The sequence below is a fragment of the Bombus affinis genome, chromosome 10, assembly GCF_024516045.1.
Source record: "Bombus affinis isolate iyBomAffi1 chromosome 10, iyBomAffi1.2, whole genome shotgun sequence".
Lineage (NCBI taxonomy): Eukaryota > Metazoa > Arthropoda > Insecta > Hymenoptera > Apidae > Bombus > Bombus affinis.
Genome location: NC_066353.1, coordinates 12,194,371 through 12,206,534, shown reverse-complemented (window position 1 = coordinate 12,206,534; position 12,164 = coordinate 12,194,371). Strand labels below are relative to the sequence as shown.

The following is a 12,164-nucleotide window of genomic DNA, read 5'->3' as shown; positions in this document are numbered from 1 at the left end:
ATACATAATATGTATATTTCACGATTGTGTTGATGGATATGTAGGAGCAGTATACTACTGCAGAAAAATATTAATATCTAAAGAATATGTGAACAAGCAAGAGAAACGCTATAAATGTTAATATATGTTGTTATTATTAATATTTCGGTCATAGTACAAAGTCTCTGAGCACAAAAAGTTCAAATAATTATTCTATAGAAACATTAAAAATTACGTTAAATTGTTCTGTGTAGGATGTTAAGTTAAAAATAAATTTATATATCTTTTTAATTCGTTTGTAAACAGCATCATAATTTTATATTTGAGAAACTGTATCTTATACGTCCTTTTATATTAACTCACTGACTTATCACAATGAAATTAATCTTATACATAATTATTACGTATTTATATCAACTGTAGTAAATTACATTTTTTATTTCTAAAATGATGGTAAGCCAGTGAGTTAACAAAGATATGGAAATAAAACTTACAAACAAATTAATGACAAAAATGTTAAACCTAATATTAAAGTGTAAGTATCTCTGACGCTCGAGACTCTAACAAACGTTCCATTGAACTAACATCTTTACACCAGCCATCAAGTCGTTGAACCATTCCAGCTATTTGTGTACGATCTAATACGCGAGGCTGTACCCATGTCATGTTTACTGTTCCTGCCACTTGATCAATAGCACCACGAACTAAACCTTGAGCTAGGGCTTTCATTACTAATAATTCAACTTCACCGAGAGGCAAACGAGTTTCTTGAGAAATTTCCGCAAATGTTAATTGCCTATGATAAAAAAAATTTATTTAATACAGATTGTTTTACATTATTTGGTTCCTTATTTTACAATAAGCAATATACAAACCTATTATTAGCTTGCCTTTTGAAAGTCATTTCCATGAGGCATAGAAGAGATATTTTTTGTCTCAACTTCAACTCCTGTGCAGCTAAATCAGCAACTTTGCTCCATTGTGGCTTTAATTTTTCAAGTGCAACAATGTCACCAGCATTGAAAGCTTGTAATAAATCAACTAACCAAGAGTTTGGAGTACCTTTCAAGGATTGTAAAACTGGATGAGCTAACAATTCTCCAAGATTATAGACTCCTTCACCTAAAAGTGCAGCCAATCCAAGGAAAAATGCATGTTGCTCCTGTTCTTGTCTACTTAGATTATTTAAATCAATACAACCCAAGTATCTGGAATATGAAAATCAGTTTAAATAATATGTATGGATTACTTTTGTCATAATGAAAATGACCATTGCTCCAGATTATAAGTATAATGGTACCTTAAAGCAGTACGATAATATTCAGCATGTTTCCCTTGAAGACGGTAAAGGCGACTCGCTAATAAATAAAATCTACCATGAACTGTTGTAACACCATCGGCATTATCCAACATAGCCTCTACTTCCTCTATGATTTGTTTTGCTTGTTCTTGATTATTTAACTTTTCAAGCAAGATCTGTCCTGTGAGAACTTTACATAAAGCAACTGCCTCATTATTGCTTTTAACTTTAGATTCTGTTTTTTCCAAGAATTTAATTGCTTCTTGTTTATCTTGAAATTGTTGTATTACATACGCTAATATTTCTACCAATGATAAAGGATTTATTCTAAATAAAAATAGGAGAATAGTATTACAATACAATGATAATCTCAATTACTGTGTAAGTAGAATAAGTAAGGTTATAAATTAATATTTCGAAAAAGATACGTATATAATATACTTACTTGTTTTCAAAAGTAGATAAAAAGTTTATGTATAACTGTACTAATTTATCTCCCTTCTGAAGCGCTGGATTTTTAACAAATGTTTCTAATTTAAGTGTCAACTGATGCCAAAGCCTGCAAGTCACCGGACGATGAAATTTAGCTAAACATTTTTCTATTGAAACATGCATGTAATGTAGAATATTTTACAAAAAATACCTTTTATTGTATAATTCTTCGAGTTGCGCCCATTCTGTAGCCAATTCTTTGTCTGCAACATTTTGATTTTGACTTAAATATGTATTAACATCTTTTGGTGCCACGGATACCGCCATCTTTAATAACAATGACTAAAGCCGAATCAGTATAATGAATGAGGTTGTTCGTTGTTCAGCACTCATTCTGAGGAAGAATAATATAACATTTTATACAATATTTTATTAAAACTGTATGCATTTTATTTTATGATACTTAAAAATATATAATAAAATTTTTCATTGAAAAACATTTATAATTTGTTACGATAAAGATATAGACATGGAATTAAAATGAATACGACACATGTATATAAATTTATTATTTTTATGAAAGACGTAAAGTAATTAAAATGTTGTATGTTTTGTTAAAAATTCGAATTTATATAATTTTACTATTCTTTAGTTCACAGTAGCAAAATATAAAATTTATGTTGTAATTATTTATTTGAGTTCTTGCGAAGATATTCAAGTATACTTATATTATTTATAATTATATACAAATAATTAAATTATTTTTACGTTGAGTGATTAGACTTTTAATTTATAATACGCACCAGTACTGCATATTAAACTCTATCGAAAGTTTATGTAGCAGCAGCAATGCAATACAACCTTTAAGCTTATAATTTATTCAAAACAGATGTGAAAAATTATTGGAAAATTGATGAAATATAGTATTCAATGAAAATAGTATTAAAGTAATTCAATTATTCAAATCGCAGCGAAATATTAATTTTTTTAAATACAGATTTATTTGATACATAACATTCGATATAGAGTTCAAGAATCGTAACTACAGTTATCATACTTATGTGATATGAATTAGAAGGAAAAGTAACATATTATGTATGTATTATAACATCAGTATTGTGAATGTAAATATGCGACAGATAGCTATGCAGAAGTATCTGCATGGCAAATTATCTTTAAAAAATTATTTGTCAACGGAATTATGATTCACAATTCATGGTGACATAAAAAAAACATACTTTTGTGTTGTTAGTTTTATAGTTTCAAGATAATTAGAGTGGAGTCAACTTATGTATGTAGCTTACGAAAATAGTGGTTGATATAATTACACAAAAATATATAAATATTCAACATGTTGAGTGTGCAGAGGATTTTAACCGTATTTGCATTGTTATTATTATTTAATCTTCATCAAGTTATTCCTTTTCAAACTCTATCATTTTCTCCTATTGTTATTGTGGCAGAATATAAGAAAGAATATCAATATGTCATAAACACTACTGTTGAATATGTGTTTTTATATCCTGTTAATAATGTAAGTATGAATAATTTTATATATGTAAGTTAATGTCATGTTATTATGTCAAGTTATTTTACCATAGTTTTCATGTATTATTTACTTGTAGGTAACTGCAAGAATAGTAGTTGAAAGTAATGCTACTACCGATCTACCTCTTATAGTAGTTGTTCGTCAAAAAAGAGAAATCCTATCATGGCAAATCCCCCTTGTAGTTCAAAGCGCATATTTTGATGATTTAGCATATAATAAAACGAGTCAAACCTTGTGTTCAACCAATTATAATCAAAGTAGACTAGAAGAGGAAGAAGAATTTATTACTGTTAGTTTGTCCACTGCTAATTATCGAAATATTTCATTTAAACTTAACATGACAAAACAGTATGATTTTTATATAAGGTATGCAATTATGTTTGGATCTTTATTGTAATAAAAAAGAAAAATTAGTAATTGTTTCATGTTTCCATTCTATGCTAGTCCTGGAGAAGAAAGAGTAGTAGAAATTTCACCATCCCAACCTATTTATTATGGTTATACTTTTCCAAGGCAAACAGAAAGTTCTTCTGTGATCATTCGTGTTAATTCCGATAGTGATATTTGTATGACAGTTTCAATACAAAATACAACAGTAAGTATAAATTTTTATAATTTGTAATATCGTATTATTATTAGTTCATATCTTCTTTTTCAGTGTCCTGTGTTTGATTTAGAGAGGAATATTCAATTTTCTGGTTATTGGCAAACTGTAAATCGACAAGGCGGTATAACTGTGCCAGTAAGTATATTTTTGACTATAATATATTTTTTAAATATGCCTTTCATGATAGGTAACGAAATAAGATGTCTAATTTAATGTCTTTTAGAAACAAGAATATCCATTGGGCTTTTTTGTGGTACTTGTAGTAAAAGGTGATGATACCGATTGTTATGGAGCTCCTAGTATGATTCCTGTACGGAATAAACGCATTAATTTAGCAATAAATGCTAGTATTACCAAACGAGATTATGTTATTGCTTCAGGAGTAGTAGTATCTGTTATTTTTAGTTTCTGTATAGCCTATGTTGTAAGCATTGTGATATCAAAAATTAGAAAGGAAAGAAAAATTAAACAAGAGATATTACATCAAGAATCGGAGCAAATTCGTGAACCTATACCGAGCCCATCAACGGTAGAAGAGGTAACGCGATATACTAATTAAGAAATAAAAGAAATATTTCTGCTCATTTACATTAATTACGTTACAGTCTATTCCACACCGATCAGTATCCATAGAAGATGATTCTTCACTGGATGAAGATGATATCGACTTAATGGAAGATGCTTTTTGCGATAAAGAAATAATACGAACAAAACTTGTGCTTTCCGTTTGTGATTTGGCTCGTAAAGATCCAAAGATTCTTAGGCATAAATCTCGGTTATATTTATATTATTTGATAACAGTTGCTATTTTTTATACTTTACCTGCGGTACAGCTGTTAATTACGTACCAACATGTACTACATGTTACTGGCAATCAAGATATGTGTTATTACAATTTTTTATGTGCCCATCCATTTTTATCATTGTCAGATCTCAATCATGTATTTTCAAACATCGGATACGTCATGTTGGGTTTTCTATTTATATTTTTAACATCTTCTCGAGAACATGATGAACTTGAAAGAGAAAAAAATAAATGTTATGGCATACCACAACATTATGGATTATTTTATGCAATGGGCACTGCGCTCATTATGGAAGGAATACTCTCGGGAAGTTATCACGTGTGTCCAAATCGAAGTAACTTTCAATTCGGTAAGACAAAAATTAAATTTTATAAATTTTTTTTATAGTATTAATAACAAATATTATATTATCTATTTAGATACGAGTTTTATGTACATCATAACAGTGCTATGTATGATCAAGATTTATCACAATCGTCATCCTGATATAAATGCCCGAGCATCAGTTACATTTGCAATGTTAGCATTCATCATCTTCATAGGATTGTTGGGAGTTTTATATGGTTCAATATACTTCTGGGTTCTGTTTACTGTCGTACATTTGCTCACTTGCCTTTATATGACTATTCAAATTTACTACATGGGGCGATGGAAAGTTAGAACGTTGTTGATAAGAGTAATACAGGTAATTTTAGACATTTGGTATTTGAATCTAATATTTTTCATTTTACCTTGATTCAGTTACTTCTACTAGGCACAGTTTATCATTGATTTTATAATTTTCTAGATTAGTAAACATGATGCCCGTTCTGGAATTAGATATTTCTGTCGACCTCTGTATATGGGACGTTTTATTATACTTATTGTAGGAAATTTATGGAACGTTGCTCTCGCAGTACTTGGGAATATGCACAGCGAGAAAAATTTCGCAACGTTTCTGTTGGCTGTATTAATGTCTAATTTAATTTTATATACTTTTTTTTATATTGTTATGAAGGTATGTACATATACACGAATAATTATACTTATGTAGTTTGTCTACATATTATGAATTAATTTACTTTGTGATATTTCAGGTTTGTCACAAAGAACGAATTCTACTTCAACCAGCGATTTATATTGTGTTATCAATCGCATTTTGGGGCGCCGCTTTACATTTTTTTATACACAATTCTATCTCGTGGGAGCTAACCCCAGCACAATCGCGCAATTATAATAAACCCTGCATACTCCTAAACTTTTTTGATAGTCATGACATTTGGCATTTTTTGTCTGCTTTAGCAATGTTTTTCTCGTTTATGGTATTGCTTACTCTAGATGATGATCTAATTGATGTGCATCGAAGTCAGATTTCAGTCTTTTAAGGACAATGACACGAACGAAGAGAGTATCGAGAATTTTTATGTCTCAAACGATATGACTGCATGTAATATATGTACATTTGAACTTGGTATCAATGAATTAAAAATAGTATAAAATATATATGTATAATTATTTAGCAACTATTTTGTATTAAATGTCTTATTTCTGTTAAACATTCAGGTTCATAAAATTTTTTATTATCTACCTCTTTATTCGCATTAAATTGTTCCTAAAGATCAAAGAAATTTTTATAGTTTGTATCACACAATCACGATTTTTCACGATTGGAAAAATAGTACTTCGTACTTTAAAAATTACCCATCGATCTGTTTTCCTTTTTTCGACGGAAATGGGAAATATCGATGTACACATTAGTCATTCGGTAAAAGTAAACGCAACGAACAAACTTTTTTCTAAAAAAAATACACATACATACATGCATATAAATATAAATAAATAAACACATATATATTACTTATTTATTTATTTATATATATGTATGTACGCATATGTGCAATATAATTTCTATATTCATGAATACACTCATTATAAACAAAGGGCACGTTTTGCCATGGTTTAGGAGACGGCAGTGATACTGTCTGACACTCGATAGCATCACCATTGAACTTGAATAAGACACGAGTTCGATTACTTTCTATCATCAAGTAACGCTATCGATAGAAACAATTATTAACTTTCCAAAAATTATACTACTCCCGTACAATTTGCTATTAACAAGAATAACGAGTATCTGTACAATTAATTCTAAGATGTAGAACTACATACACCAGGTACGCAGATAGACAAGAGATTTTTCTTAATTTAGAAAAACATTAGGACGAAGCACTTGAATCATTGTGGTGTTCCTGTGTGGTCGTTTCTATCTGTAATAAAGTTCTTTGCAATTCTGCACGTTCTGCTGGTTGTAATCTGTGCGCAATTTCTAAAATTGCATTTAATCTCACTTCTGGACAAGTTTCAAGGGCTTCTTTGACTCGAGAAACGATTGCGTCTTGTCTTACACAAGTGATGTTACGGGAAACAACACTATTTTCATCTTGACGTTGATTCTCCAACCAATTCGTTGCAGCTTCATCTTGATCCCACAGATAAGATTCTGTGGCACCTTTGTCTTCTATAAACCATCTACGCAACATTGCACCGACTTGTCTAACGTCCAAAGTGCGTTGGGTTGATAGAATTTCCTTCTTTATTTCATCCTCCAAAAGTCTTCTTCTAAGTCGCCAATAAAGCAGTCTGCGTGCTTTTTGCCATGGAATAATATCATGAATGGTATTTTTCTCAAACATTCTCTCTGGCGTATCATGAAGATCCGCGAAGTGAACTGCTACTTGCCGATACATAGGTTCTAGAAGTTGCTCTCTCTTACGAATTTGGTTTTCAATGTCTGTCCGTTCTTCAGCTGAATTTGCATTGGCTAGATTTTCCTAAAACAATGATTAATGTCATAAAGTGTCCCACACACGACCTATTATTTATAAAATGTAAAAGATTATAAAGAAACAAAAATAGTTTCTTACTTTAAGCTTCTGTATTACTGAATCAACCCTATGCATAGCTTTAATTATGTCTTTAGTTCTAAACTTGATTTCTACTATTCCACCAGGTTCTAAAACTCCACCTCTGCTTGTATTGTCAGCAAACATTTCCATGTAGCGAGGATTTATCGTTGGATCAACGACAGCCCAAGCACCACCTCTTAGTTCTCCATTTGGTGGGATATATACAAATATTGGTTTGGTATATTCTCGTAAGCCATCCACAATATAAGCACCGAATTTGATAATTTGTTCGTACATGTCTAGAAAAGATATAACGTTAGTAATTCACTCGATAGGTAAGAGTGAAATTTTAGTAATTATTAAAAATCAATAAAAACCTTTCATTCCACCAGAAAATCCTCTCCAATTAGCAAAAATAAAAAGTGGGAGCTCTTCTTTTCCAAAGTCTTTGATAGCTTGAGCAGTTTTGTATGCACTGTCAGGGAACCATACTTGTCCTGCCTGAGATATCGTTTTAGCTTCTGAATCGAGATTAGCAGGATCAGCAGGTAAGTGCAACTCAACTGTTCTTGTTTCTACTGCAATAACACCACAAGGTATTCCGCCTAATCTTGCTCGTCCAGTTACTACAGTTTGAGCCCAAGGCCTCATGATTTCCTGTAAGTAACATTAATAGTATAGAAATGTTTGAGTCATTTTATTAAACTAAATTAACATGTAATATTAATCTAAAATATAAAATATACCTGCCAAGAGCCACGATCGAAGAATCCACTTTCCCAATAATTTGTGCCATTTTGTATTCTACCTTCGAGCATGAATCTTGGATCATATGCTGCTTTTGTAGGAACATACATGATTTCTCTGTCGACTGGATCAGGAAATGGTGCTGATAATATAGGAAGGGGTGCACCTTTAAATTTGGGACAGTAGCTTAACCATCTTAAAGCAGTGGCAACACCCTCTAGGTCCCTTACGTTTGTTGCATGTGATACCCCATTATTATGCATAATTTGTATACCACCTAACTGATTATTACTAGCGTATACTTCACGGCCTAATACAGTATTCAATGCTTTGTAACCGGTTAAAATGATGTGAGAATTTTCTATTTGGATGACCCTTTGTCCAAGACGTACTAGATAAGCACCGATACCAATCGCTCTACAAGATACAATGGAAATCGTAACGATTTCGTCATAGGCTTTCGATGTTTCTCCGGCAATCATACCAGCGTATTTTAAATTTTCTACACCAAGACCGTCATCTTTACCAATAATATCGGTAATCTTGTAACGAGATTCTCCCTTATCTTCAATCAACGAAGTTTTCACTGAATTAAGCGGTGCTAAACGCGCGTAATCATCTGGTGTTAAATATATGTATCTAAATCCTTTCTCCGGTTCATCCTCATCCTCCCAAGCAATTCTGAACAACGCTTTCACTTCCTCTGCTAGACCAATGCGGGCGCCAGAATTTGCAGAGAAATATATTCGAGGAATTCCAAGCTGTCTAGCTCTTTCAGACGCTCTGCAGAACACTAAGTCTTCCTTCGGACCAAAAGAACCAATCAAATGTGTCAAATCGTTTGCTATCAGTATAATGTCTCGACCAGATACTGGATATTCTGGTGTATAAAGCCTTAATCTCCAAGCGACCATACCAACATTATTCTCACCAGGAAGTCGTTTTTGTTCCACTAAATTATCACCCTCTAATACTAATTCCACACAATCCATCACAGGATTTGGGATAGTTATATTGCACTGTGGCCTTTCTTCTATGTATTTAATCCACATCTTTTCGGTTTGTTGTCTAAACATGTCTGGTAAATCATATACATATGTTGTGCCAGAACTTTGTGCTTGGAACCGTTTTGCTTGAAGATAATCTTTGGTTAGATATGGCGTAGAAATTGGAAGACCATGCATAGGACCTGGTCTCCAGGTACCATTTGCCGTCGAAGAAGGATAAGATTCGAAACGAATGATACCAGTCTTTGGATCGGTTGCCTCCATATAAAGATGCAAATCTATGCTATATCCGCTATCGTTGGCAATGCACAAACGTAAAATAGAGGTTGGTTTCCCTGGTGCTGGCCGAATCGTCATTTTAATCTCAGCTTGACGTACTCGTAATTTCCATAATCTCGGGCCGTATCTCAGTACCATACTGGTCACGCTTTCTTCTATTCTTACTGGATCCATAATAACTGTGGGTACGAAATTTAGGAAGATATGATTGCATTCCGTACGCTTAGCAAGCGGATGCGAGAATGCGACTTCCAATTCATCCATAGCCTCTAATAGTACACGTTCACCTTCATTGTGAAGATAATCGAAACTGGCCTCCTTCGTGATAAGATCAGAGTGTCTTATAATGGAACGAATGAAGAAACGATAATCCGTGACTTGTTGTCCTTTGGCAACCTTCGCCCGGCCAAGGTAAAGATGCATTTTTTGATTCGAGGTTGGCAGAGCTTCAAGATCGTAAGTTCTCATTCTGTTTAATTCCAATTGGAAAGCACAACCAGGCTCGAGATGTCGATAAATTTTATCTTCAACAAAACCATCTCTTTGACGGTATGTAAAGAATTTTGGGAATTGTCTTTTCTTTAAAACGGTGAAAGTGATCCTTCGTATGTCTCGTGAGATTAATTCCTCTTTGTTCGCGGCGCACCAATCTCCAAAGAGTTTCGCCATCGTAACGTCATCATGATTTTCTTTCTCTTGGACGGCAATGCTCAAAATATGTACCGGTTCTGCAGATCGTTCACCTATTTCCACTGTACCAGTATTTTCCGCAGTGCTTAAAGATACGTTTATGGACGTGCTGTGCCTCGATTCGCTTGCAGCTGCGTCTACTGCCTCTGCTAAAACTTTAGCCGAAGTTGAGGTAATCGAAGACAGATCCTCTAGGAGGTCGAAAACTTCGTCAGAATATCGGGTGAATTGATCCATGTCTTGGAAAGCTGCCATAGCCCCGACTCTGTGATTAACCGAAGATTGGTTTTGTATGTTAGGATGATTGTTAGGCAGCAAAAATTGGAAATGTACAAGCGGTACTTCACCAGACAATTCCAGATGTTGCACGCAAGTCAACTCGTAACTAATATAAGATCTGCGAACATAAACCTCCAAAGCAGCATTGCAAACTGTACGATTGGAATGGTAGAAGAAATCATGTAAAATATCGAAAATAGATGTTTCGGAAAGGATAAGTTTCTCTAAGTTTTCTGGATGGAAATCATGGCCGTACATGTCTACCGCTGACAAGAATATAGATTCCATTTGGTTGTGTCTTAACTCGTAAGCAGGTTGGTGAGCAGCGATTAGAATTTGTCTCGCACGTAACGCGACACGACTATGCTCTGTACGATTCAGGCTCGTTAGTTCCGTCAGCGTGCTCGATAACTCATCCGTAAGACCAGGTTCATTCGCCCAGAGATGATCTATGAGCATAGTTACCAAAACGTTCTTCTTCGTGACTTGGTTATGGCTGAAAATCATAGCTGTTATTGTTGCTACATCATCTTTGTACTCATCGATTAAAGCAGAAACACATTTATCGTAATGTCCTTGTTGGAACTGGCTTTCAACGGTGTAATATTGTCGAAGTAGTTCGTGAACAGCGGTCTTCATTCTTCCACGTATTCCGTTTCTATATCTTTGTACCAGTTGCACTATAGCTTCGGTAGTTAAGAAGAAGACGTCGCGTTCAGATCGCTTGGAAAGACTTGCTGCATGTCCATCGATCACAGCAGCAATTTGTTGACTAGGAAACTGAGCTAAAACAGAAGTTATGTTTCTCTCGTACAGCGACATCAATTTCCTGATTTTTTTCTCTACGGAAATCGGAATTCTTCCTGATATCGTCGCGATCACTTCTTGAAGTTCAAGCAATGGTAAGCTAGGGTCACGAAGGGAATTCATGAATTTCTCAAGAAGTTCTCGTACTCGAGGTACGTGGTACGGATCTGGTAAACAATATCCTCCGAGAGTGTTTTCTAAAGCTGTTCTGTATTCAGCATGTAGATGATTCAATTTTTCAGAAATTGCTGGAGCTACAGTTTCCGGGAATTTACCAGTGTACTCCTGAGCTTTTGTTACCAGAGATGGATCGTCCAATTCTAATCGAGCAATCAAGGTACCAGCCTCGAGAATGGCACCTGGTCTTTTAACATAAAAGACGCTACCAGCTTCGCTCGCTGTTATTGTCATTACCATTTTCATGACTTCAATTTCTGCGTATGCTTGTCCAGCGTCCACATGACCACCATCATCGACTAGATAGCTGATTAGTTTGCCAGCTGATGGTGACCTCAATAAAGAAGGATCGTTGTCCTTTTCGAAGATGCAGGTTTGATTTCCAATAATGATCCTGTAACGATCGACTTCCTCCCTCATGTAAGTCGTGAAACTTGCACCATCCAAAGAAAGCAATAATCCTCCATCCGATAGTCGGTGTAGTTCTACTTCTTTATAGGAACCGTTCATAACAAGAAAATAACTATTAGGGCCTGACTTAGCAGTCTGTATTTTATATTTGTATCCGTCGTTAATGAGTTCAACCTAAAAATTTTTTGTTAAATTTATAATATTTGTAA

The 12,164-nt window shown here is 33.8% G+C and overlaps 3 protein-coding genes across 17 annotated transcripts in view; 1 reads left to right on the top strand and 2 right to left on the bottom strand.

The window, feature by feature from the left end:
* Positions 1–115: 115 nt before the first annotated feature.
* LOC126920961 (26S proteasome non-ATPase regulatory subunit 13) lies at positions 116–2,083 on the bottom strand. 2 transcript variants are annotated; one of them, XM_050732015.1, is made up of 5 exons: positions 1,923–2,083; positions 1,725–1,838; positions 1,280–1,606; positions 855–1,187; positions 116–775 (listed from the first exon to the last, which is right to left on the bottom strand). In XM_050732015.1, exons 1-5 carry the CDS (start codon positions 2,036–2,038, stop codon positions 508–510), a joined length of 1,158 nt encoding a protein of 385 aa, XP_050587972.1. In that variant the 5' UTR covers positions 2,039–2,083; the 3' UTR covers positions 116–507. The 2 variants fall into 2 exon arrangements, with proteins under 2 accessions (XP_050587972.1, XP_050587973.1); XM_050732016.1 differs by having other exon boundaries at positions 870–1,187.
* Positions 2,084–2,574: 491 nt separating this feature from the next.
* On the top strand, positions 2,575–6,153 carry LOC126920948 (SID1 transmembrane family member 1-like). The gene is made up of 9 exons (XM_050731977.1): positions 2,575–3,245; positions 3,337–3,626; positions 3,705–3,855; positions 3,919–4,002; positions 4,091–4,405; positions 4,473–5,022; positions 5,093–5,358; positions 5,461–5,670; positions 5,750–6,153. Exons 1-9 carry the CDS (start codon positions 3,063–3,065, stop codon positions 6,035–6,037), a joined length of 2,337 nt encoding a protein of 778 aa, XP_050587934.1. The 5' UTR covers positions 2,575–3,062; the 3' UTR covers positions 6,038–6,153.
* LOC126920941 (acetyl-CoA carboxylase) overlaps positions 5,769–12,164 on the bottom strand; it is a 28,525-nt gene continuing 22,129 nt past the window's right edge. For all 14 annotated transcript variants that reach the window (XM_050731950.1, XM_050731948.1, XM_050731951.1 and 11 more), the window contains 4 exons: positions 8,305–12,129; positions 7,936–8,215; positions 7,577–7,857; positions 5,769–7,483 (listed from right to left, as the gene is read on the bottom strand). In XM_050731950.1, coding sequence (XP_050587907.1) covers positions 6,869–7,483; positions 7,577–7,857; positions 7,936–8,215; positions 8,305–12,129 — 5,001 coding nt within the window. In that variant the 3' untranslated portion in view covers positions 5,769–6,868. The remainder of the gene's footprint in view (positions 7,484–7,576; positions 7,858–7,935; positions 8,216–8,304; positions 12,130–12,164) is intronic.

What these genes read in the sequence shown, in the direction of transcription:
- LOC126920948 (XM_050731977.1), top strand. Translation starts at nt 3,063, where the DNA reads ATGTTGAGTGTGCAGAGGATTTTAACCGTATTTGCATTGTTATTATTA. An exon ending in CAGTATGATTTTTATATAAG is followed by an intron (nt 3,627 to 3,704) that starts GTATGCAATTAT and finishes ATTCTATGCTAG; the next exon opens with TCCTGGAGAAGAAAGAGTAG. An exon ending in TTTTTTATATTGTTATGAAG is followed by an intron (nt 5,671 to 5,749) that starts GTATGTACATAT and finishes GTGATATTTCAG; the next exon opens with GTTTGTCACAAAGAACGAAT.
- LOC126920961 (XM_050732015.1), bottom strand. Translation starts at nt 2,038, where the DNA reads ATGGCGGTATCCGTGGCACCAAAAGATGTTAATACATATTTAAGTCAA. An exon ending in GAAGAATTATACAATAAAAG is followed by an intron (nt 1,839 to 1,922) that starts GTATTTTTTGTA and finishes GGTGACTTGCAG; the next exon opens with GCTTTGGCATCAGTTGACAC. An exon ending in TTATCTACTTTTGAAAACAA is followed by an intron (nt 1,607 to 1,724) that starts GTAAGTATATTA and finishes ATTTTTATTTAG; the next exon opens with AATAAATCCTTTATCATTGG.